The sequence below is a fragment of the Garra rufa genome, chromosome 5, assembly GCF_049309525.1.
Source record: "Garra rufa chromosome 5, GarRuf1.0, whole genome shotgun sequence".
Taxonomy (NCBI): Eukaryota; Metazoa; Chordata; class Actinopteri; order Cypriniformes; family Cyprinidae; genus Garra; species Garra rufa.
The window spans coordinates 55086209-55113426 of NC_133365.1; the positions used below are offsets into that span (position 1 = coordinate 55086209).

General features: G+C 32.9%; 1 protein-coding gene across 1 annotated transcript; it reads left to right on the forward strand.

Moving 5' to 3' along the window:
• Positions 1-2828: 2828 nt before the first annotated feature.
• On the forward strand, positions 2829-26664 carry LOC141334938 (3'-5' RNA helicase YTHDC2-like). The gene is made up of 18 exons (XM_073840161.1): positions 2829-2934; positions 3834-3990; positions 6237-6327; positions 6448-6647; positions 7722-7915; positions 8046-8212; positions 10040-10142; positions 10233-10389; positions 12311-12418; positions 13621-13769; positions 15050-15185; positions 15265-15391; positions 19268-19333; positions 19435-19613; positions 19689-19785; positions 23467-23554; positions 23642-23722; positions 26632-26664. The coding sequence occupies exons 2-18, from the start codon at positions 3840-3842 to the stop codon at positions 26662-26664; spliced, it is 2127 nt and encodes a 708-aa protein (XP_073696262.1). The 5' UTR covers positions 2829-2934; positions 3834-3839.
• Positions 26665-27218: the final 554 nt, after the last annotated feature.

Here is a 27218-nt window from a genome sequence, read left to right on the forward strand (position 1 = left end):
CCACCACATTATTTTACACACCCAATATATATTTATATTTAAATTATTTACTTAGTTTAGTGTTTTTCCAATCCTGAATACTCTTAAAAATAAAGGTTTGTTATTGACTGTGATTGTTGCAAGACGTAAAGTCGGGATTGCGAGACATAAAGTCAGAATAGCGAGATGTAAATTCGGAAGAGCAAGATGTAAAGTCGGAATTGCTAGACGTAAAGTCGGATTTGCGAGATGTAAATTTGGAATTGCGAGACGTAAAGTTGGAATTGCGACGTAAATTTGGATTTGCGAGACGTAAAGTCGGAATTGCGAGACATAAAGTCAGAATAGCGAGATGTAAATTTGGAATTGCGACGTAAATTTGGATTTGTGAGACGTAAAGTCAGATTTGTGAGACGTAAAGTCAGATTTGCGAGACGTAAAGTTGGAATTGCGAGATGTAAATTTAGAATTGTACAATGCAAATTTGGAATTGCAACATGTAAATTCGGATTTGCGAGATGTAAATTCGGATTTGCGAGATGTAAATTCGGAATTGCGAGACGTAAAGTCGGAATTGCGAGACATAAAGTCAGAATAGCGAGATGTAAATTCAGAATAGCGAGATGTAAAGTCGGAATTGCGAGACGTAAATTTGGAATTGCGACGTAAATTTGGAATTGCGATGTAAATTTGGATTTGTGAAACGTAAAGTCAGATTTGCAAAACTTAAAGTTGGAATTGCAAGACATAAAGTCAGAATAGCGAGATGTAAAGTCGGAATTGTGAGATGTAAATTTGGAATTGCGACGTTAATTTAGATTTGTGAGACGTAAAGTTGGAATTGCGGGACATAAAGTCAGAATAGCGAGATGTAAATTCGGAATAACGCGATGTGAAGTCGGAATTGCGAGACGTAAAATCGGATTTTACGAGATGTAAATTTGGAATTGCGAGATGTAAATTTGGATTTGTGAGACGTAAAGTCAGAATTGTGATATGTGAAGTCAGATTTGCGAGATGTAAAGTTGGAATTGCGAGATGTAATGTCGAAATTGCAAAATGTAAAGTCGGAATTGCAAAATTTAAAATCAGAATTGCGAGATGTAAATTTGGAATGGCGAGATGTAAAGTCAGCACTGGAGATGTAAATTCGGAATTGCGAGACGTAAATTCCGAACTGCGAGATGTAAACTTGGAATTGCGAGATGTAAATTCGGAATTGCGAGATGTAAATTCAGAATTGTGAGATGTATAATTGGAATTGTGACATTTAAAATCCGGAATTGCGTGATGTAAAGTTGGAATTGCGAGATGTAAATGTGGAATTGTGAGATGTATATTTGGAATTGTGACATTTAAATTCGGAATTGCGTGATGTAAAGTCAGAATTGCAAGATGTAAATTCAGAAATTGCGAGATGCTCAGTCGGAATTGTGAGACGTAAATCTGGAATTGTGAGTTTATATCTTGTAATATTGATTTTTTTATCAGAATTTGTATTTTGTTTAGTTTATATTCTCACTTCCATATTTTGTTGTTATTTATTTATAATTTTTAATATGCTCTTTTCCATACAACAACAGCCGCAAACCCAATTAAGGCTGGAAGTCAATATAAATACTGTGACTGTGTATTTGTTGTAGGTGTGGTTTAAGAACAGAAGGGCAAAATGGAGGCGGCAGAAGCGGCTTCCGTTCAGCCTACGAGGACCAGATGACTGGAAAACAGTCCTTCATAGCGACTGACATGAACATTATGATATCAGGATCATATCTCTTTGCCATATGGAGATTTTAAAGACTCATAAACACAAGAAGAGCTCATTCCCTCTGATGAAAACAGATCACAAGTGTAGAGTGGTTACTAGCTCTTTATTTATCAACTCCTATCATTTGTTTCATTTATATTTCACATTATACTACTTATTGTTAGTTTTTGTTTTATATTAATTGTCATATGAGCAATTTTGACAATATTTCAGAATTTTTAGTGCAAAACATGCATTATAAAATGCATATCTAAAAATAAAACTCCCACTGACACATAATTAATTAAATAATCAATATTGTAAAAGTTTCATATATAGCATGTATAGCATGCTAAATGCTCATATAACAAGGGATATTGTGAGTTTGATATTTTTATGCTGACAAAATGTATTAAATATAATAAAAAAATAAAACGTGCTTAAATAGTCAATGTAATATTGAAGTATTACACAAGCATGACATGACTGCTCATATTCAGAAAAACAGCTATTTCAAGTGTGATGTACGTATTTTGTACAACAGGTCCAGAAACAATATGACACATTACCTGATATTTCCCCTGTTTTTGCTCTGCTTCAGTCTAAGCCACAAACTCTTGAGCAAATAAGTCAATGCCTTCAATGCTACATTATCTGTGCGTTTTTGTTCTGAAAGTGAACTGCTCCTTTAAAGCAGTGCTGAAAAGGGGCGGGGTTACATAAGCTCAACACCAGACCGGTTTATTTCAAAGATAATTGAAGTACTTTTTAAGTACTCTTTCAGGTATATTGCTATTTTCAAGGAGTTTTTAGGACTTGAATTTCAAATTCACATATTTCAAGCACTTTAAGCACTTGCGCGAACCTTATTTAATAGACAGTGCATTATAAGGTGGTTTAATCAAAACGATATTAATTTTGTAAAACAAAAATGTTTTAAAAAGATGTTTAAAATGTATAAGAAGTCCAATATCGACATTTATCCATAACAAATGTCCTGTTTGCGTCACACCGTAGTGACGTCAGTGGCATGAGCTGTAGAGCTGCGCTGTTGCGCATGCGCAGCCGGAGCGCCGCCTCAGTTTCGTTTTTCTACCGGAGAAACAACAAACCCGAACACCTCAGTGACAGAAAACCGAATCAAACTCTCCGGACACCTTACAACTGTCTGTTTTCACGCGGTCTGCCCCCCTCAGATACTCCAACACGTAAGGTGTTTTAGTTTTATTATGATTGCTCTGTAAATAAGTAGCGAAATTATGCTAATGATGCTCGTCAAGTTCAATGAATGGATTTAATTGCTAAAAACACAATATTAAGGAACATTAAAGACAAAACACTGCATTTTCTTGTTCTTTATGCTACCTGACCAGGTGTCAGTGCGGTAGTGATAGTATTTTAGTGTTAAATGAATCAGTTTAGCTGTAAGTTAGCAGCTAACGCAGTGAGTTTACATTGAGTTCTTCAATTATATCTTCTGTTAGTTTGTTCTTAATGTTTTAAACGTTAAATAAATCATGTATAATGCAGCTAATCAAATCAAATCTTGTACTTTTGTGTTATTATATCACACAATAAATTATTGCAGATATCAGCTTATACAGCAGATAGGCTACTTATTTAGATTTTTGCCTTGTTTCCAGGCCAAATTATTTTCTTGTTTTCAGAAAAAAACAAGCCAGAAGTAAGTGATTTTTTTGCTTAGAAGAAGCCAATTAATCTGCCAGTGAGGTAAGAAAAAAAATCTTATTTCAAACAGAAGACAAGATTATTTTTCTTACCCCATTGGCAGATTATGTAGCTTGTTTCAAGCAAAAACACACTTAATTTTGACTTGTTTTTTCTGAAAATGATCATTTTTACTCGTCTAGAAAATCCATCTTGATTTTAGAATTTTTAGATATTTTGGCTGGTAACAAGACAGAAAATTTAAGCAAGAAAAGCATTTTTTGCAGTGTATTAAGAAGCCAGTCATCACTTCATATTAATCTTGTCAATAAAAGCACAATTAAATGATTAGATATGTAATATTTAGCCATTTTCAGTCTCTAATGTGGAGTTACTGACAGAATAATCCATTATTTTGATTTTCTCTTCTTGAATACAGGGAGAAATGTCTCGCGGAGGCCAGAAATCACACACAAACCCGTCCAAACAGACGGCTTCTATGAAAGCTAAAGGATTCAAAGACATCAGGATCGATGAAGAAGTCAAAATCGCTGTCAATATTGCGCTGGAGAGGTTCCAGTACAGCGACGACAAAGGTTTTAACTCATTTCAAGAGTTTTCTGAACAAAGTTGGCTAAAACATGCACTTTATCATCATTTGATTTTTGACTTTTATTGCATTTGCTTTTTGATTTGTTTTAGGGCAGAGGTCCCCAAACATTTTAATATAAAGAGCCAAAAAAATGAATTTGACTGAGGGTCTTTGGCCAAAAGCAAATGTTGCAGTATATCCTAGCATATATATATATATATATATATATATATATATATATACACACACTGCTGCTCAAAAGTTTGGGATCAGAGGGAGAAAAACAGGGGAAAAAACATGCCATTGGATTTACATTTATTTTTAATTATAAAAAAATTGAGATTGAGTCTTTTATGCTCATCAAAGTTCCACTTATTTGATAAAAAAATACAGAAAAAAAGTAATATTATGAAATATTCAGTAAATATTGTGGTATATCCTAGCATATATATATATATATACATACACACACATACACACACACATATACATATATTCACACACTGCCGCTCAAAAGTTTGGGATCAGTAAGATTTTTAATGCTTTTTAAAGGACAATTTTCTGCTCATCAAAGCTTTGTTTATTTCATTAAAAATACTGAAATATTTATGCAATTTAAAATTGTGGTTTTCTATTTTAATATACTTTAAAATATTATTTATTTCTGTGATGCAAAGCTGAATTTTCAGCATCATTACTGCAGTCTTCAGTGTCACATGATCCTTCAGAAATCATTCTAATAAACTGATTTATTATCAGTTTTTTTGCAATCTGTGAAACTTTTTCCCGGATTCTTTGATGAATAAAACGTTAAAAAGAACAGCATTTATTTAAAATAGAAAACTTTTGTAACAATAAACACCTTTTCAAAGTTTGGGGTTAGTATTTTTTTTTCTTTCTTTCTGCCTTTGAAAGAAATTAATACTTTTCTTCAGCAATGAATGATGATGAAAATTCAGCTTTGCATCACAGAAATAAATTACATTTTAAAGTATATTAAAATAAAAAACTGTTATTTTAAATTGCTATATTATTTTATAATATTACTTTCTTTCTGTATTTTTTATCAAATAAGTGGAACTTTGATGAGTGTAAAAGACTAAATGTCAAAAATGTTTAGAATTGAAAATAAATGTAAATAAGTTTTAAAAAATGTATTTTTATTTTAAATTTCAATGCAAAAATATAAACTAGAAAAAACAAAAATATAAATCAATAATAATAATAATAAAACTATGTTTTTGTCCTTGTTTTAATTAAATTAAAAATGTAAACCTCTGTCTTTTTTACATTTTATGAATTCATTTGATTACCACTATTTTTGGTAATAAATAAATACATTTATTTGATAATAATATGAAATAAATTTAATATTGAAGCATAAATCCAGAAAAATTAAAACAGAATTTCTGAAAAATAAAACATTTAATTTCATTTTCATTTAATTTAAAGTATATTAAAATAAAAAAACTGTTATTTTGAATTGCAATAATATTTTATAACTTTTTTTCTGTATTTTTTATCAAATAAATGGAACTTTGATGAGTGTAAAAGACTAAATCTCAAATTATTATTAAAAATAAATGTAAATAATTTTTTTTTATGTATTTTTATTGTTATTTTAAATTTCAATGTAAAAATATAAACTAGAAAAACAAAAATATAAATCAATAATAATAATAATAAAACTACTTTTTTAAGGAGTATAACCGTTTTTGTCCTTGTTTTAATTAAATTAAAAATGTAAACCTCTGTCTTTTTTACATTTTATGAATTCATTTGATTACCACTATTTTTGGTAATAAATAAATACATTTATTTGATAATAATATGAAATAAATTTAATATTGAAGCATAAATCCAGAAAAATTAAAACAGAATTTCTGAAAAATAAAACATTTAATTTCATTTTCATTTAATTTAAAGTATATTAAAATAATAAAACTGTTATTTTGAATTGCAATAATATTTTATAACTTTTTTCTGTATTTTTTATCAAATAAGTGGAACTTTGATGAGTGTAAAAGACTAAATCTCATTATTATTAAAAAAAAAGGAAATAATTTTTTTAATGTATTTTTATTGTTATTTTAAATTTCAATGTGAAAATAAATTAGAAAAACCAAAATATAAATTCAATGGTATGATTTTTCCCTGTCTTATGGTAAAGCAAGGTCATCGTGGGCCGACTGTGGCCCTGGTTTGGGCATTTCATTTTTAAGGGTTTAAAGATGTTGTTTTGTCCCATAGAGCTGGATTTCCCTTCTTCACTGACGAATTCTGAGAGAGCGTTCATACATCGGCTTGCTCAATCACTGGGTTACGTCTCAAAAAGCAGAGGGTAAGTTAAGTTTACATGGCAAATGCAGTCATGAAGCTCCTGTTCAGTAATGGACTAATAGTAATGTAAATTCTAATAGTAATGAGAATAATATGAATTTTTTGCAATCTGTTGTTGCAGGAAAGGCTCCAGTCGATATCTTACAGTGAAGAAGAAGGATGGGACGGAGGGGTCTCGCTCCACCATGAGCTGTAGTCTCTCTCACAGCTCCAAACACATGGTCCAGAGCCTCCTGCAGAGGTTCCCCATCACCAGTAAAGAGCGCGGAGAACTACAGCCACGAACAGAGAGAGCCGTCTTCACTTCCCCTGATGCCAGCGGTGAGTCACAGAAACACAAAGATCTTCAACACAACCCTCCAAATAAAAGTTTGGTTTAACTTGAAGAAATCATGGCAGAAATATATTTCTAAAAATATTGCTATTTTAATTCTAAAATAAAATATTAGTAAAATTATTCATAAAATAATAAAACTACTTTTTGAGGAGTATAACCGTTTTTGTCCGTAAATTAAAACTGTAAACCTCTGTTGCGCAGCACTCTGTCTTTTTTACATTTTATGAATTAATTTGATTACCACTATATTTGATAATAATATCAAATAAATGTATTATTGAAGAATAAATCCAGAAAAATTAAAACACAGAATTTCTGAAAAATGTAACATTTAATTTCATTTTATTGTAAAATATCCTTTGATTATTAAATGATTATTAAACATGCTTTTTGATTATTAAAAAATTAGTGCTGTCAAACGATTAATCCGAACGCATCCAAAATAAACGTTTTTGTTTGCAAAATACTGTGTAAATTTATTATGTATGTAAAAATACATACAGTATTTATTTTGAAAATATTTACACGTATATATTTATATAATTGATATTCTATATAAATCTTTTTCATATATAAACCTAACATTTTTTCTTTAATATATACGTGTGTGTGTGTGTGTGTGTGTGTGTGTGTGTGTGTGTGTGTGTAAATATAAATTAATTAAACCATTAAAACAGGGTCCAAAAATAAAGTTCTTGCAACATTAATTTCACAGGACCTTAAAAATTAAGTTTTTGTTAAACCTTTAATAAATTGTTGTTAAATTGATTAATTGTTTTAAAATTCTAATAATTTATTAAAAGTGTCAGAATTGTAATAAAATAGAATAAGAATGCAGATTAATTAAAAAAAAAACAATCAAGAAATATTAGAATTAAAAAATATATATATTTTAAATAAAAAAGTTTTTCATAGGGCCCTAAAATGCTAATCTTTTTTTTTTTTTTTTTTTTTTTATATATATATATATATTTTGTATGGTCTCCAATTTGAATCTGAATCTATTTTTTATTATTATTATTTTTTTTAATTTTGCAATGTTCTTCTCACTCCTGTAGACAGTAAAAGCAGGACCAGCGGTCGTCTGAGTCACGGTATATCTCAGGTTCCTCAGAAGCGAGGCCCATCTGAGCTGGACTGTTTCCGGAGAGTGCTGCCTGTGTACGAACGCCAGGAGGAGATCATCAAAACCATCAGGGAGAACCAGGTGGTGCTGGTCTTGGGCGAAACCGGCTCAGGAAAAACCACACAGGTGACAACTGTCAGACACTAGCAAAAACATGCTGGTGGCATGCTAATTATGCTAAGTTAGTAACATGTTAATCATGTGAGAAGCATGTTTTTTAATGAGAGAATAAATCATTGTGGACTTGTTCTCTCAGATCCCTCAGTTCCTGCTGGACGACTGCTGCCGGAACGCCATTCCCTGCCGGATCTTCTGCACTCAGCCCAGGAGGCTGGCCACCATCGCTGTGGCGGAGCGTGTGGCGTCTGAGCGCGGCGAGAAGATCGGACAGACCATCGGATATCAGATCCGTCTGGAGAGCAGGTACTGCATCATGGGGCAGAGTGATATTGCAAAAAAATATCAGTGTTTTGTTGATAAACGTAATTAGACAGTATTTTACTGACTGTGTTTTGTTTTTTTTTGCGTTATGTTTTATTTCAAAGTCTGTTATTGTAGTGTCATGGAGATACTATTATAATTTTTTTTGTTAAAATTAGTATTTTTAAATTTATATTATTTTTATTGGTGCATTTTTAATTATGTTTAGTTTAGTATTTATATTTTCTGCTTTTATGTTCATTTTAGTTATCATTTTAGTAATTGTATGTTTGGGACATATTTATAATTTTTTTTTTTTTTTTTTTAAATATGTATATATAGTTTTTATTAATTTTTATTTTAGTTTTAGTTATTTTTATTAGTTAAACTAAAGATCCATCATGTTGACAAAAAATATAGTATTTTCTGGGGTTTTAGTGAGAACCATAATTAGACGATATTTTACGATTTTAAAATATATTTTATTTCAATATCTGTTGTGTGTGTATTGTGTTATTGTTATTGTATATTTATATTATCATTTTTTATCATAGTTTTATATTTGTATTTTCTGCATTCATGTTAATTTTACACTGTAAAAAATTATTTTCTTACTTAGTATTTTTGTCTTGTTTTCTAGTATAAATATCTAAACATTCTTGAATCAAGATGCATTTACTTGACAAGAAAAATCATTCATGATATTAAGTCTTGTTTAAAAAAAAATGTGTTAGTTTTTGCTTAAAACAAGCAAAAATATCTGCCAATGGAGTAAGAAAAATAATCTTAATTCAAAGGCGAAACAAGATTATTTTTCTTACCCCATTGGCAGATATTTTAGCTTGTTTTAAGCAAAAACGAAAATTTTGATAACTTTTTTAGAAAACAAACCATAATATCTTAAGTGGTTTTACTTGTAAGGTTTTCTAGATATTTATATTAGAAAACAAGACAAAAATACTAAATAATTTTTGCAGTGTGGTTAACGTTTAATAATTGACTTGTGTGTTTTTGACATTTTTATTACATTTTGTTGTTTTCAAAAATGCATTTGTAGTTTTTATTCATTTTTATTTCAGTTTCAGTTTTAGTATTTTCATTAGTTAACACTTATTTTATTTCAAGTAACGGGAAGTTTTTTTGTATGATATATTAATAATTATTGCATTTACAATTACAAATGCATAAATATTGCAATGAGTTTCATTTTTAGTAAATTTAATTGTGAAATGATTTTAAAATTGAAAATTAGGTCTTAATGAGTCTTCTGCAAAGAATGTGCTGATTTCAGATCGCATATTGCAATATTTTCCTATACACTGCAAAAAATCCTTTTCTTAATTTGATTTTTTGTCTCGTTTCTAGCCAAAATATCCAGAAGGATTTTCTAGACAAGTAAAAATTATTGTTTTCTTTTCAGAAAAAACCAAGTCAAAATTAAGTGTGTTTTTGCTTGAAACAAGCTAAATAATCTGCCAATAGGGTAAGAAAAATAATCTTGTTTTCTTTTTGAAATAAGATTTTTTTGCTTACCCTATTGGCAGATTATTTGGCTTGTTTCAAGCAAAAACACACTTAATTTTGACTTGGTTTTTTTTCTGAAAAGAAGGCAATAATTTTTACTTGTCTAGAAAATCCTTCTTGATTTAAGAATTTTTAGGTATTTTGGCTGGAAACAAGACAAAAAAAAAGTGTAGATGCTATATATCTCACTCTCCTACTCTTTACAGCTAGTCAGCATGACAGAACCATGTTTATCTATTAGAACAGATGTGTTTCCATCTAAATAACAGTCGTACTGATGAATTGTTGGTATTTGCTCCTCATCAGAGTTTCCCCTAAAACCCTGCTGACGTTTTGCACGAGTGGAGTTCTGCTGCGGACGATGATGTCTGGAGACAAAGCCCTGTCCACCGTCACACACGTCATTGTGGTGAGCAGCACACAAACTCTAGTCTAATGTTTATCTGAATCAGAGACAGTGTTTTACAGACCGCAATCTTAATTGTTGCTCTTCCTGTAGGACGAGGTGCACGAGCGAGACGGTCTGACCGACTTCTTACTCACCAAGATGAAGGAGCTGGTCCAGAAGACGCCGTCTCTGAAGCTCATCCTGTCCAGCGCCGCTCTGGACGTCAATCTGTTTGTCAGATACTTCGGAGCCTGTCCTGTTATTCACAGTAAGAGAACCGATAGAAAAACCTTGTGTTATGATAGAGGCAAAAAAAAGTTTATTTATATATACAGTGCCTTGCAAAAGTATTCATACCCTTTAAGTTTTTTTTTTACGTTTTGTTTTGTTGCAGCATTATGTTAAACTGCTTTAAATGAGTTGTTCCCCACATCAGTTTACACTCCATACACCATAATAATGACAAAGCAAAGATTTGCAAATTTGACAAATGTATTAAAAATCAAACACTGAAATAAGTAGATTGCATAAGTATTCATACCCTTAACTCAGTCCATAGTTGAAGCAGCTTTACAGCCTCAAGTGTTTTTGGGTCTGATGTGAGCATCTTTGCACATCTGCATTTGGCAATTATCTGCCATTCTTTGCCTCACCTTTTCACCTCTCCATCTCTGTCAGCTTGGACATTTTCTAGAGTCCTAGTTGTTCCAATCGTCTTCCATTATGGAGAATGCTTCTGTCAACCTTCAATGCAGCAGATTTGTTTCTGAACTCTTCTCTAGATCATCGCCTTAACGCAAGTCTGTCTCTGAGCTCTACAGGCAGTTATCTTGGTTTTTGCTCTGATATGCATTTTCAGCTGTTAGACCTTTTCTGAGAGGTGTGTGTCTTTCTAAATCAGACTCATTCAAATGAATTTGCCACAGTTTAACTCCACTCCAAGTGCAGGAACATCTAGAAGCAATAAGAATGCTCCTGAGATACATTTCCAGTGTCCCAGAAAGGGGTGTGAATACTTATGCAACGGGATCTTTTCAGTTTTTTTATTTCTAATAAATTTGCAAAGTTGTTACAAACCTGTTTTGTGCTGTCATTATGGAGTATGAGATGTAGATTGATGTGGAAAAAAAAGTCATTTAAAGCAGTTTAACATAATGCTGCAACAAAACAAAATGTGAATAAAATGAAGGGGTGTGAATACTTTTGCAATGCACTGTATAATATATTTAAGTTGAATCCATTATTTAAATACTTTCTTAACTTTGCATTTCATTTAGAAATAATTCTGCAAATGTCTTGTGTTCATGAATTGAGTTGGACTTCATAAAGGCATTCTTAGTTTAATTCTGAATGAAGCACAACCCTGAGAAATAATCAAATATGTGACCCTGGAGCACAAAACCAGTCTTAAGTAACACGCGTGTCTATATTTGTAGCAATAGCCAAAAATACATCGTATGGGTTAGAATAATTGATTTTTCTTTTATGCCAAAAATCATTAGGATGTCAAGTAAAGATCATGTTCCGTGAACATATTTTGTAAATTTCCTACCGTAAAAATACACAGCAAAAAATGCTTTTCTAGCTTAGATTTTTGTCTTGTTTCTTGTTTCCAGCCAAAATATCTAAAAATTCTTAAATTAAAAAGGATTTTCTAGATGAGTAAAAATCATTTTCTTGTTTTCAGAAAAAAACAAGTCAAAATTAAGTGAGTTTTTGCTTAGAACAAGCAAAATAATCTGCCAATGGGGTCAGAAAAATAATCTTGTTTTGTCTGTTTGAAATAAGATTTTCTGCTTACCCCATTTAATTTTGACTTATAAAAATTTTGACTCGTATAGAAATTCTTTTGATGTTTTGTCTGGAAACAAGACAAAAAAATCTAAGCTAGAAAAGCATTTTTTGCAGTGTATCAAAACTTAATTTTTGATTAGTAATATGCATCGCTAAGAACTTCATTTGGACAACTTTAAAGGCAATTTTCTCAATATTTAGATTTTTTTTTTTTTGCACCCTCAGATTCCAGATTTTTAAATAGTTTTGTCTCGGCCAAATAGTGTCCTATCCTAACAGATAATGTATAAATCTCAATTTGGAAAAATTGATGCTTATGACTGGTTTTATGGTCCAGGGTCATATGGTTCTTTCAGATAAAAGTGTTGAATAATAACATTACATTTTATTTGAAGTCAAAGGCTCCCCATATGAGGTCAAGCAGCTCTTTCTGGAGGACATCCTGCGGACCACCGGATACACCAATAAAGACATGATGAAATACAAGAAGGAGGCGCAGAAAGGTGATGCTTATAGCTAAAATACTCTGTCAGAAGATATTTAATAATTATGATTTTTGTAATGTAAAGTCTCTTCTGCTCAACAAGGCTGCATTTATTTGATCAAAAATACAGTAAAAAATGTTAAATATTATTACAATGTAAAACAGCTGTTTTCTATGTGAATATCTGTTAAAATGTAATTTATATCTGTGATGCGCAGCTGAATTTTCAGCATCCTTACTCGTCTTCAGTGTCACATGATTCTTCAGAAATCATTCTAATATGCTGATTCGCTGCTCGAGAAACATTTCTGATTATATTCAATGTTGAAAACAGTTGTGCTGCCATTTATTTTTTTTTTGGAAACTGATGCATTTTATTTTTTAGGATTCAGAGATGAATAGAAAGTTCGAAAGAACAGCATTTATTTGAAATACAAATTTTCTGTAATATTATAAATGTCTTTACTGCCACTTGTGATCAATTTAATGCATCCTTGATAAATAAAAGTATTAATTTCTGTTTTTTGTTTTTTTTTAATTTTAGTGTATTTTAGTTTAAAAAAAATTGAAGTGCACAACTATTTTTAACATTAATAACAGCAAATCTGTATCCACCAAGGAAAGCAATTACATTCATGTTAATTTTACACAGCAAAAATGTTTTTTCTTGTCTTGTTTTCTAGTATAAATATCTAAACATTCTTGAATCAAGAATGCATTTATTTGGCAAGTAAAGTCGTTTAAGATATTAAGTCTTGTTTTCTAAATAAAATCAAAATGTTGTTAATTTTTGCTTAAAATATGCAAAAATATCTGCCAATGGGGTTAGAAAAATAATCTTAATTCAAAGGCTAAACAAGATTTTTTTTTCTTCCTCCACTTGTTTTAAGCAAAAACTAACAAATGTATTTTAAGAAAGCAAGACCTAATATTTAAAGTAAATGCATCTTGATTCTAGAATTTTTAGATATTTATACTAGAAAGCAAGACAAAAATACTAAGTAAGAAAATCATTTTTTGCTGTGTAGTTAAAGTTTTAGTAATTTTCTTTTATGTTTTTGTCATTTTTATTAGATTTTGTTGTTTTTAAAAATGCATTTAGAGTTTTTATTTTTATTTTAGTGTATTGTAGTTTCCAAAAAAATTTAAGTGCACAATTATTTTTAACATCCATCAAGGAAAGCGGTTACAGTAACTGACCATGAGTCTCTGTTTGTTCAGAGGAGAGACAGCAGACGTCTCTGACAGAGTGGTGTGACGCTCATCAGGACGTCCTACAGCCGGAACCTCAGAGAGAAAAGACGTCCACTTGTGTCCTGCAGGAGAACGACCTCCTGGATGACGGCGGTGACAGCATCTTCAGCCAGATGGTACTTTCTTTGCTTCTCTGCAGGCCATTCTCAGTGTGTTTGCTAGGGATGCACCGAATGTTCGGCAACTGAAATTATTCAGCCAAAAAATATAAAAAAACTCAGTGTTCAGCTGATTTCATGAAAAGGCAGAATAAATAATAGCTAACAATGAAGTGCATCGCATGTCTTCATGAGAAGAGAAAGGTTACTGTATGATGACTGAAATCATCCATTAGTCAATCAACTCCAGAACGTTCTGTTGTCTAATACACCAGACACCAATTGTGTTTATTCTGACAGCAAAAACTAGGACTGAGCTCTTCTTGCGGGTTTACCACTAAATAAAAGTCAACATTCAGAAATGTTAGTATTGTCGTTATAATAATTTATTACAACAGCTCTATTAATACATGCATTATAACATTCACATAGTTTTCAAATTGGAATGTTTCAAAAGAAGTATATTTGTGCATTGAAAACGCATGCCTGATTTAAGAAGGAGGTCTTCAAAATGGCCAACGAATATTATTTTACTAACTTATTAATTTTAGGTTAAAATTGTGGTTTGTTGGTAGACTATAATGTCTACCAGAATGTTACAAATGTTTGATGTTAAGTAAATACATTTTTTAATTTTTGTTTTGTAATTGATATTTTTCTTTGAAAAGCAAGACAAAACTGTAAAAAGCACAATTTGGCTATTTAATTTATGCGATGGTGAAAAAAAATGGCAAAATACATGGGGCAAAAAACGAAAAGAAAAAAAATGCTTTTCAAGCTTAGATTTTTTTTGTATTGTTTCCAGCCAAAATATCTACAAATTCTTGAATCAAGAAGGATTTTCTAGACAAGTAAAAATGATTGTCTTGTTTTCAGCAAAAACAGGTCGAAATTAAGTGCATTTTTGCTTGAAACAAGCTAAATAATCTGCCAATGGGGTAAGAAAAATAATCTAGTTTTTTGTTTGAAATATGATTTTTTTTTCTTACCCCATTGGCAGATTATTTAGCTTGTTTCAAGCAAAAACTCATTTAATTTTGACCTGTTTTTTATTAAAACAAGAAAATAATTTTTACTTGTCTAGAAAATCCTTCTTGATTCAAGAATTTGTAGATATTTTGGCTGGAAACAATACAAAAAAACTCTAAGATAGAAAAGCATTTTTCGCAGTGTAATCGGCCTTCGGCCCAGTCTTTCATTTTGTTTGGTTTCGGCCAAGAATTGTCATTCAGGTGCATCCCTAGTGTTTGCTGAAATACGCTCTGATTTCAAAGCGTTTCTGTCATCCGTGTGCTCAGAGCGAGAAAGACGTGGCCACATTAGAGCCCTGGCTGCTCAAAGAAATGGACGCCTGCATCTCCAGCATCTTCTTGAACCAGGACGCCGACGCCTTCGTACAGCTCTTCAATCTGATCCTGAACGAGAACATCAGTGGTAATGCAGTCTTATATGAGCTTCTGCTTTCAGAGCAGGCGTCGTCTGTGCTGATCTCACACTTGTTTCGCTTTTACAGTGGATTACAGTCACAGCGAGACGAGTGCCACGCCGCTGATGGTGGCTGCCGGACGAGGCTTTCTCAGCCAGATGGAGCAGCTGCTCAGCATGGGCGCAAACGTCAACGTCAAGGCCTCCAACGGCTGGTGAGGAGTCAGAGAGCACAAACACAAAACACACAGCAAATATGGGTTTGACAGCAGTTATTGATAGCTCACTGCAGGGTTATATGCCCATTACTTTATATGTGACCCTGGAGCACAAAACCAGTCTTAAGTCGCTGGGGTATATTTGTAGCAGTAGCCAAAAATACATTGTATGGGTCAAAATTTTTGATTTTTCTTTTATGCCAAAAATCATTAGGAAATTAAGTAAAGTTCATGTTCCATGAAGATTTTTTGTAAAATTCCTACTGTAAACATATCAAAATGTAATTTTTGATTACTAATATGCATTGTTAAGAACTTAATTTGGACAACTTTAAAGGTGATTTTCTCAGTATTTTGATTTTTTTGCATCCTCAGATTCCAGATTTTCAAATAGATGTATCTCGGCCAAATATTGTCCTATCCCTACATCAATATAAAGCTTATTTATTGAGCTTTCATATGATGTATAAATCTCAGTTTTGTCAAATTTAGCCTTATGACTGGTTTTGTGGTCCAGGGTCACTTCCAAATTTGAACAGAGACATGAAAATTAAGAATTCAAACCTATTTTCTTATAATTCACGAACAAAAACATTTTGTAATATGAATTTAATGTACTTTTTCCATGTAAATTCATTGTCTGATTTTAAAATGGCTTTCAAAGGGTGAATTTTGATATTTAAAGTTTTCAACTGATATATCATTTCTTATGATTTCTAAAGTGTGATCGAGAACAAGGCAACAGGGAAGTCTGTTTGTGACAAAGGTCAGAACTCCTGTTCTGAAGTAGATTTTCGAGGTGCACTCTTGACATAAATGAATTATTATTTTTCCTACATAATTTGTAACACACAAAAAATGAAAATATCTATTTAGGAGCCTTAGACCTTTCCAACAATATATAGTATGTCTTGATTAGATTAGGATTTATTTGTAAAATGGTGAAGAAACTTAGGCGTCCCACAGAGTGGACGGGTGACAGTTAAGGGGTTAAAAATATTTTATAAAAAAAAAAAAAAAAAAAAAGGGGTTAAGGAACATGATCTTTACTTTATATCTTACTGATTTTTGGCATAAAAGAAAATTATATACATAAAATTGTTAAAAATGGAGATATTCATATATATTTATACTGTATTTTGTTTTCATTTTCACTTGAAGTTTTAGTAATTTTGTGTGTTTGTCATTTTTATTTTAAAAAAAATTCTATATGGATTATATATAATTTGTAGATAGTTGATAATAGATTATATATAAGTTTTATTTGTTAGCTCTAGTTTGTTTCGTTCTAGTTATTTTAGATTTAATGAAAATTTAAATAATAATAATAATAATAATAATAATAAATGTACAAAATTACTTACAATTTGAGTGAAATTATAATGAAAACATAATATGAAAAAAATAAAAATATAAAAAAGAACTATAATATTAAAATATTAATTGTAGTTAATTTAGTTTTTCAAAAACATTCTGTGATATGAGTTACAGTGAGTACAATCACTTCAATCACTTATATCTCAATCAATTATATGTGACCCTGGACCAAAAAAAAAAAAAAACATTGTATAGGTCAAAATTATATATTTTTCTTTTATGCCAAAAATCAGCAAAATATTAAGTAAAGATTGCGTTCCACAAAGATATTTTGTAAATTTCCTTTCGTAAATATATCAAAACTTAATTTTTAATTGGTAACATGCATTGCTAAGAACTTCACTTGGACAACTTTAAAGGCGATTTTCTCAAAAAAAAATTTTTTGCACCCTCAAATTCCAGATTTTCAAATAGCTGTACCTCACCCCAATATTGTCCTATTGTCCTAACAAACCATACATCAATGGAAAGCTTATTTATTCAGATTTCAGATTATGTATCCTTCAGTAAAAAGCCTGCTTTGCACATCACTTTGTGACAAATTCATAACTCAATCAGCATTAAAATGTGACAAAAAAATGTATCAAAGTTGTTTGACTCTAACAAGTTCAGTAACAAGCACCAGATGCAACACTGCAAATAATGCTTTTCTTACTTAGATGTGTTTGGCTTGTTTCCAGCCAAAATATCTAAAAAAAAAATCTTAAATCAAGAAGGATTTTCTAAACATTATTGTCTTGTTTTCAGAAAAAAAAAAGATGTTAAAATGAGGTGAGTTTTTGCTTGAAACAAGCAAAATAATCTAGTTTTCTGCTTATTTTACGGATTATTTTGCTTATTTTTTCTGAAAACAAGAAAATAATTTTTACTCGTCTAGAAAATCCTTCTTGATTTAAGAATTTTTTGATATTTTGGCTGGAAACAAGACAAAAAATCTAAGTAAGGAAAGCATTTTTGCAGTAAAGTCACTGTTTAAAGCATCTGCTTCACTGCAAAAAGTGCTTTTCTTACTTAGATTTTGTGTCTTGTTTCCAGCCAAAATATCAAAAAATTCTTGAAACAGGAAGCATTTTCTAGACAAGTAAAAATTATTGTCATTTTTTTAGTAAAAACAAGTCAAAATTAAGCAAGTTTTTTGCTTGAAACAAGCAAAATAATCTAGTTTTCTGCTTATTTTACGGATTATTTTGCTTATTTTAAGCAAAAACTCACTTAATTTTGACTTCTTTTTTCTGAAAACAAGAAAATAATATTTCCTCCTCTAGAAAATCCTTCTTGATTTAAGAATTTTTCAATATTTTGTCTGGAAACAAGACAAAAAATCTAAGTAAGGAAAGCATTTTTGCAGTAAAGTCATTGTTTAAAGCATCTGCTTCACTGCAAAAAATGCCTCTCTTACTTAGATTTTGTGTCTTGTTTCCAGCCAAAATATCAAAAAATTCTTGAAACAGGAAGCATTTTCTAGACAAGTAAAAAAAAATTGTTTTCAGAAAAAAAAAGTCAAAATTAAGCGAGTTTTTTGCTTGAAACAAGCAAAATAATCTAGTTTTCTGCTTATTTTACGGATTATTTTGCTTATTTTTTCTGAAAACAAGAAAATAATTTTTACTCGTCTAGAAAATCCTTCTTGATTTAAGAATTTTTCAATATTTTGTCTGGAAACAAACAAAAAATCTAAGTAAGGAAAGCATTTTTGCAGTAAAGTCACTGTTTAAAGCATCTGCTTCACTGCAAAAAGTGCTTTTCTTACTTAGATTTTGTGTCTTGTTTCCAGCCAAAAAATCGAAAAATTCTTGAAACAGGAAGGATTTTCTAGACAAGTAAAAATTATTGTCATGTTTTTAGTAAAAACAAGTCAAAATTAAGTGAGTTTTTGCTTGAAAACAAGCAAAATAATCTAGTTTTCTGCTTATTTTACAGATTATTTTGCTTATTTTAAGCAAAAACTCGCTTAATTTTGACTTCTTTTTTCTGAAAACAATAAAATAATTTTTACTCGTCTAGAAAATCCTTCTTGATTTAAGAATTTTTCAATATTTTGTCTGGAAACAAGACAAAAAATCTAAGTAAGAAAAGCATTTTTGCAGTAAAGTCACTGTTTAAAGCATCTGCTTCACTGCAAAAAATGCCTCTCTTACTTAGATTTTGTGTCTTGTTTCCAGCCAAAAAATCAAAAAATTCTTGAAACAGGAAGGATTTTCTAGACAAGTAAAAATTATTGTCATGTTTTTAGTAAAAACAAGTCAAAATTAAGTGAGTTTTTGCTTGAAAACAAGCAAAATAATCTAGTTTTTGCTTATTTTGCTTATTTTAAGCAAAAACTCGCTTAATTTTGACTTATTTTTTCTGAAAACAAGAAAATAATTTTTACTCGTCTAGAAAATCCTTCTTGATTTAAGAATTTTTAGATATTTTGGCTGGAAATCTAAGTAAGAAAAACAAAGCATCTGCTTACTTAGTAAATTCAGTTTAACGCAAATGTATTGTTTATTTCAGGACGGCTCTTGACTGGGCCAGACACTTCAGTCAAACTGAGGCTGTAGATCTGCTGGAGTCTCACATGTGAGCCCTGCCTTTGATTTGATTTCAGTCTGACTGTACAGCCCCTGCAGAGGGTATCTGGGTAGACTATGGTCATGTATTGTGACTGTGTGTGTGTTCAGATGGTGTGCTGAAGCAGGGGAGCTGGACGAGTCGTCTCTGGTTCAGACGGCCTCCTCAGAGATGAATCCTGAAGACCAGGAGCTGCTCAAAGCGTATCATCACAGCTTCGACGATGAGAAAGTGGACCTGGATCTCATCCTGCATCTGCTCTTCAACATCTGCCAGAGCTCTGACGAGGGTCAGTCTTTCTTTCGTTTGATAACACAACTATGTTGAAACCGCTATTAATCAGGCTCATATGTTTCATTCTCAGGAGCAGTGCTGATATTCCTGCCTGGCTACGATGAGATTGTCTCTCTGAGAGACCGCATCCTCTTTGATGATAAAAGGTTTACGGATCACCAACAGAGGTCTGAACGTGGACTCTTTTTATTCACTGGGTTTGGTTGGGATTGTTTAAAGTAAGCTATTATTGGTTATCCCACCCCATGATGATTACATTAGAACACAAGACACTGCAAAAAATGCTGTTCTTACTTAGATTCTTTGTCTTGTTTCCAGCCAAAATATCTACAAATTCTTGAATCAGGAAGGATTTTCGAGACAAGTGAAAATTATTTTCCTGTTTTTAGTAAAAACAAGTCAAAATTAGGTGAGTTTTTGCTTAAAACAAGCAAAATAATCTGCCAGTGGGGTAAGAAAAATAATCTAGTTGTCTGCTTGAAATAAGATTATTTTTCTTACCCCATTGCCAGATTATTTTGCTTGTTTTAAGAATAATAATTGTTTGAGTAAAAATAATTTTCACTTGTCTTGAAAATCATTCCTGATTCAAGAATTTTTAGATATTTTGGCTGGAAACAAGACAAAGAATCTAAGTAGGAAAAGCATTTTTTGCAGTGAGGCTGAAAGAAGAGTTATATCTTTAAAATTGCTTGCAGTCAAGAAAATAAACGGCTGTAGAGAAAATAGATTTAGATTTCAAAAATGTTGTCAATACCAGAATATTGACTCCAATTTGCTAATTATGCTAAAACATGCATGCTAACAACTTGCTAATCATGTCAACAACTTGCTAGTAACATGCTAATCATCCTAGAAACATGCTTGCCACATGCTAACAACTTAATCATGGTGGAAACATGTTAGCAACTTGTTAATCATGTTAAAAACATGCATGCTAACAACTTGCTAATCATGTTAGCCACATGCTAACAACTTGTTAATCATGCTAGTAACATGCTAGCCAAATGCTAACAACTTAATCATGATAGAAACATGCTAGCAACTTGTTGGTCATGATAAGAAACATGAGAACAACTTGATAATCTTGCTAATAACATGTTAATCATGTTAGAAGCTGACTAGCCACATGCTAACAACTTGCAAATCATGTTAGAAACATACTAGCCACATGCTAACGACTTAATCATGGTAGAAACATGCTAGTAACTTGTTAATCATGCTAGAAATATGCTAGCAACATTCTAGCACCTTGTTAATCATGCTAGCCACATGCTAACAACTTGTTAAACATGCTAACAACTTGCTAATCATGTTAGAGACATGCTAGCCACATGCTAACAACTTAATCATAATAGAAACATGTTAGCAACTTGCTTATCATGTCAACAACTTGCTAGTAACATGCTCATCATGCTAAAAACATGCTAGCCACATGTTAACAACTTGCTAATAACATGCTAATCATGTTAGAAGCGGACTAGCCACATGCTAACAACTTGCAAAATCATGTTAGAAACATGCTAGCCACATGTTAACAACTTGCAAATCATGTTAGAAACATGTTAGCAACTTGTTAATCATGCTAGAAACATACTAGCCACATGCTAACAACGTAATCATGGTAGAAACATGCTAGCAACTTGTTAATCAAGCTAGAAACATACTAGCCACATGCTAACAACTTAATCATAATAGAAACATGTTAGCAACTTGCTTATCATGTCAACAACTTGCTAGTAACATGCTCATCATGCTAAAAACATGCTAGCCACATGTTAACAACTTGCTAATAACATGCTAATCATGTTAGAAGCGGACTAGCCACATGTTAACAACTTGCAAATCATGGTAGAAACATGTTAGCAACTTGTTAATCATGCTAGAAACATACTAGCCACATGCTAACAACGTAATCATGGTAGAAACATGCTAGCAACTTGTTAATCAAGCTAGAAACATACTAGCCACATGCTAACAACGTAATCATGGTAGAAACATGCTAGCAACTTGTTAATCATGCTAGAAACATACTAGCCACATGCTAACAACGTAATCATGGTAGAAACATGCTAGCAACTTGTTAATCAAGCTAGAAACATACTAGCCACATGCTAACAACGTAATCATGGTAGAAACATGCTAGCAACTTGTTAATCAAGCTAGAAACATACTAGCCACATGCTAACAACGTAATCATGGTAGAAACATGCTAGCAACTTGTTAATCAAGCTAGAAACATACTAGCCACATGCTAACAACGTAATCATGGTAGAAACATGCTAGCAACTTGTTAATCAAGCTAGAAACATACTAGCCACATGCTAACAACGTAATCATGGTAGAAACATGCTAGCAACTTGTTAATCAAGCTAGAAACATACTAGCCACATGCTAACAACGTAATCATGGTAGAAACATGCTAGCAACTTGTTAATCAAGCTAGAAACATACTAGCCACATGCTAACAACGTAATCATGGTAGAAACATGCTAGCAACTTGTTAATCATGCTAGAAACATACTAGCCACATGCTAACAACGTAATCATGGTAGAAACATGCTAGCAACTTGTTAATCAAGCTAGAAACATACTAGCCACATGCTAACAACGTAATCATGGTAGAAACATGCTAGCAACTTGTTAATCATGCTAGAAACATACTAGCCACATGCTAACAACGTAATCATGGTAGAAACATGCTAGCAACTTGTTAATCAAGCTAGAAACATACTAGCCACATGCTAACAACGTAATCATGGTAGAAACATGCTAGCAACTTGTTAATCAAGCTAGAAACATACTAGCCACATGCTAACAACGTAATCATGGTAGAAACATGCTAGCAACTTGTTAATCAAGCTAGAAACATACTAGCCACATGCTAACAACGTAATCATGGTAGAAACATGCTAGCAACTTGTTAATCAAGCTAGAAACATACTAGCCACATGCTAACAACGTAATCATGGTAGAAACATGCTAGCAACTTGTTAATCAAGCTAGAAACATACTAGCCACATGCTAACAACGTAATCATGGTAGAAACATGCTAGCAACTTGTTAATCAAGCTAGAAACATACTAGCCACATGCTAACAACGTAATCATGGTAGAAACATGCTAGCAACTTGTTAATCATGCTAGAAACATACTAGCCACATGCTAACAACGTAATCATGGTAGAAACATGCTAGCAACTTGCTAGTTATGCTAGAAACATGCTAGCCACATGCTAACAACTTGTTAAACATGCTAACAACTTGCCAATCATGTTAGAGACATGCTAGCAACTTGCTAGTCATGTTAGAAACATGCTAGCCACATGCTAACAACTTAATCATAATAGAAGCATGCTAGCAACTTGCTAATAATGCCAACAACTTGCTAGTAACATGCTCATCATGCTAAAACATGCTAGCCACATGTTAACAACTTGCTAATAACATGCTAATCATGTTAGAAGCAGACTAGCCACATGCTAACAAGTTGCAAATCATGCTATAAACGTGCTAGCAACTTGTTGGTCATGCTAACAACTTGCTAATCATGCTAATATCATGCAGGTTAGAATGTGCAGGATTCATATTTAAATCTGTGATATTCCGTGTTATACAGGAAGTTCTGGATCCCGCAATTCCGTCCACGTTTTCCGCTTTGCTTTAATCATAGGAGCCTAAATAAACAGTGTTAATACAGCTCTTATCAAAACGCATTCTTAAAGTACCGCTACTAGTAAAATGCGGAATCGTAGCGTTTTTAACGCAGGCTATCGCCATAACTTTTTTGGTACCGGTGTGTCGTGCAACACCAGTCTGCATTAGTTGCTGATCAACTGTCCATCTGCAGGTTTCAGGTGTTCATACTACACTCCAGTATGCAGACGTCTGACCAGAAGAAGGTTTTGAGGAACACTCCTAAAGGCGTTCGCAAAATAGTGCGTATCTGTTTCTCTTATTTCTATAAACTTCACACGGATTCTTTTTAATGTAAACATCTTAGACAGTTTCATTTCAATCACCAGATTCTCTCCACCAACATCGCAGAGACCAGTATTACAGTCAACGATGTGGTTTTTGTCATCGACTCCGGAAAAGTTAAAGAGGTAAAAAAATGAAAATGTTCTTCCTCTCAGGTCATCCAACATGTAGATGAGGTTGTTTGTTCATCAGATTTGGAGAAATGTGTCACTCCATCACTGTCTCACCAGTGGATCCTCTGCAGTGAATGGGTGCCGTCAGAATGAGAGTCCAAACAGCTGATAAAAACATCACAATAATCCACAAATAATCAGTTAACATCTTGAGAAGACAAAAGCTCAAACAAATCCTGCATTAAAACTTTTTTTTAACTATATATTAAAAATGGTAACTAATAAACATTTCACTTAAAAAAAATCTACTAAAAATTAAACAAAAATTAAAATGATGAAACAAAATTCAAACAAAAAAATAGACATGGAAACTAACAGAAATACTTTTGTGTTGAAGCACTAAAATTCTGCACTGAAAATAAAGAAAACATAAAACTGAATTAAAAAAGTAAAAATTAGAACTATTAAAAATGACAACAAAATTACTAAAAATTAAACGTATTTTAGTCAAAAACATCTTAGTTTAAACTTTTTGTTCAGTTGTTTAGCTAGTCATTTCAGATTTAGCTTAATTTCTTGTAATTGTGTTAGGTGCTTTTATTAGCTGTCATTTTCATTTCAGTTTTAGTTTATTTATTTTTCAGTGCGTGATTTTAGTGCTTCAGTTAGTTTTAGTTTAAATTTAATTTTAGCATTTCAGTTTTAGTTTAATTTGTAGTCATTTTGTTGTGTGCTTTTGACATTTTAATGAAACATTTTAAATTTTAGTTTGTATTTGTTTTTAATGCAGAATTTTGGTGCTTCAACACGTTTACATTTGTTTCATTATTTGAATTTTAGTAGTTTTTTGTGCTTATTTTAATCTATTAGTTGGCATATTTACTATAGAGTTAAAAAAAAGTCTTAATGCTGGATTTGTTTCAGCTTTTGTCTTATGATGTTAACTGATCCGGGCTTCCGGCTTTGCTACTGTTCGGACGCTTTTGCTTACTGCTCCGCGCTTTGCTCCGCGCTTTGCTCCCTGCTTTTGAACTTTTCTCCGATTTTTCAAATATTTAACTTCAGCAGATGAGCACAGTGCTCATACAACACATTTTTGATACAAATATCACGAAAAAAGGAGACTTTTTTGCCTCCCACTGCCAGCAGTTTACATTCCGGAGACAGGAAAACACAGCTGCCTACTTTCAACAGACAAGAAAGAAAATGCCTCTTCTGGAATCTACTTGCTGCACAAACTGCCACAGACTTCTACAAAGGATTGTGATTTTAGAAACAAAGTTACTTGCTGGACTTCCAAAACAGGCGGAACACACAGAAGATCATCATCACGGACCCCCTCAGCATACAGCCGGTGAGTCCTGTGAATCTAGTCAATATCGACAGTTTAGAAATGTAGAGGAACAAGCCAAAACTGATCGACACACAAATCGATGGCAAAAACAGGGAGCGAGACCCAAAGGCACTCGAGACATCAGACTATCAAGAGTATCTCGTATTGCTGCGGTATCATCCTCTACCCCAGATATGGCCACGACAAGGCTTGCAAAAACTGTTGTTTTACCACCCCCTATACAGCTAGAAAACAGATTTGATGCATTAATGAATGTGGGTGAGGAATCCCCAAATGTGACTGAACATATATCATGTCAGCCAACTGCTAACATTGCTATAAACAGGCGCGCAAGGTCGAGCAGACAGCGGCACTCAGCTCAGAGCGCAGCCGAGCCCAGGACACTCATAGTGGGTGACTCCATTATCAGAAATATCAGTAGCAGAACTACAACTACATGCTGTTGTCCTCAAGCAACCGTCTCTGATGTGAACAAAGAACTTCCGAACATTCTAATGAAGCACAAGACTGCAAATCGAATCATCATCCATGTGGGAAAGAACGATATTCGGAAAGAGCAGTCAGAGCTCCTAAAGAAGGATTTCGGTGAACTCATTGAAACACTTCAAAGACTTGAAATTCAGTCGTTCATCAGTGGACCACTCCCAGCAAGGGGAACTAACATGTTTTCACGGTTGCTCGGACTGAATACCTGGCTACAAAGAACCTGCAGTCTAAAAGGAGTCAACTTCATTGACAACTTCAATCTTTTCTGGGGCCATAGACAACTGTTCAAACTGGAAGGCCTTCACCCAAACAAACTTGGTGCGAGAGTGCTTAAGGACAATATCTATTTTTCACTCCGGCATCCTTCAGTAGAATGTGTGAGTCCACCCAACATGAATGGCACACACACACTTGGACAAAGTGACGACAGGACAACTTATCAGCTTCAGAGTCATCATGTGGCCAACACAACCAACAAGGACACTGACAACGCCACGCAGCCACAACAAGCACTGCTTATGGACACTTTCCTGGCTGAGCCCTGCTCACAGAGCTTATCACAGACAGACTGTGACGTATCACAACAGCTCCAAGACTCAGCACCGAAGGACGACTTTCTGGTAAACAGTCAGGGAAGCCAGGACAACAACATATTCCAGCCACCGGAAACTCCAGAGCCAGAGCTCCATTCACCAGACACATTATCCCTCTCTCCAGCATCTCCACTTTTAAGCTTCTCACAGAAAATGGAAGAACTGGTATATGCTGGAACCAGACTCTCCCACTCTTTTGCTGCAAGCCCCCAGTTATCAACTAAAAAACGGCAGGCACCACAACCACCAAAACCTGTGGGCCCAGCTCACCCTCCTCCTCCAATGAGAGCTCTCCGGCCGCTGCCACAACGCCAGGGCCCAAACCCTCCTGCATCTGCTGTGAGTGAACCAAAAACAACTGATAACAGCTCTCAGTGATATGTGATGGGTCCCCGCTACGGTAGCAGCAACAATCAGGAATGTTTACAAAACAAGCGGGAACCCAGTGTGACTGTAGTTTTCCCTATTTCTGTTTTAATATGTGATAGAAAGTCAAAGGCCGTCTCAAGTCGTACGGTTGACCAATCTAATCTGAGGCCTATTAGATATCAAACTAAGATTGCTCTAGAGACAAAAAGTAATGCCATCAAGCTAGCATTTTTAAACATTCGCTCACTAAAAAATAAATCACATCTGATCAATGATTTTATAACTACAAACAACCTGGATTTTATGTTTCTAAATGAAACATGGTTAGAAGACAGCTGCAGCGCAACAGTCCTCAATGAAACAGCGCCTCCAGACTTTACTTTCATGAATGTCTGCAGAGCTGTTAAGAGAGGCGGCGGCGTAGCTGCTCTATTTAAAGATGTCTATCAATGCAAGCAAGTGTCATTTGGTCAGTACATGTCATTTGAATATCTAAGGATTGTGTTGAAAGGTGCTCCACGCATTCTATTCATCATTATTTACAGGCCCCCAAAATACTCTCCATCCTTTGTTGAAGAGTTCACAGAACTATTATCAATGATTTGTTCAGAGTTTGACTGTTTTGCTATTGCAGGGGATTTTAATGTTCATATAGAAAATGCAGAAATCAAAACCACAAAAGAAATAATAACGGTTTTGAACACGT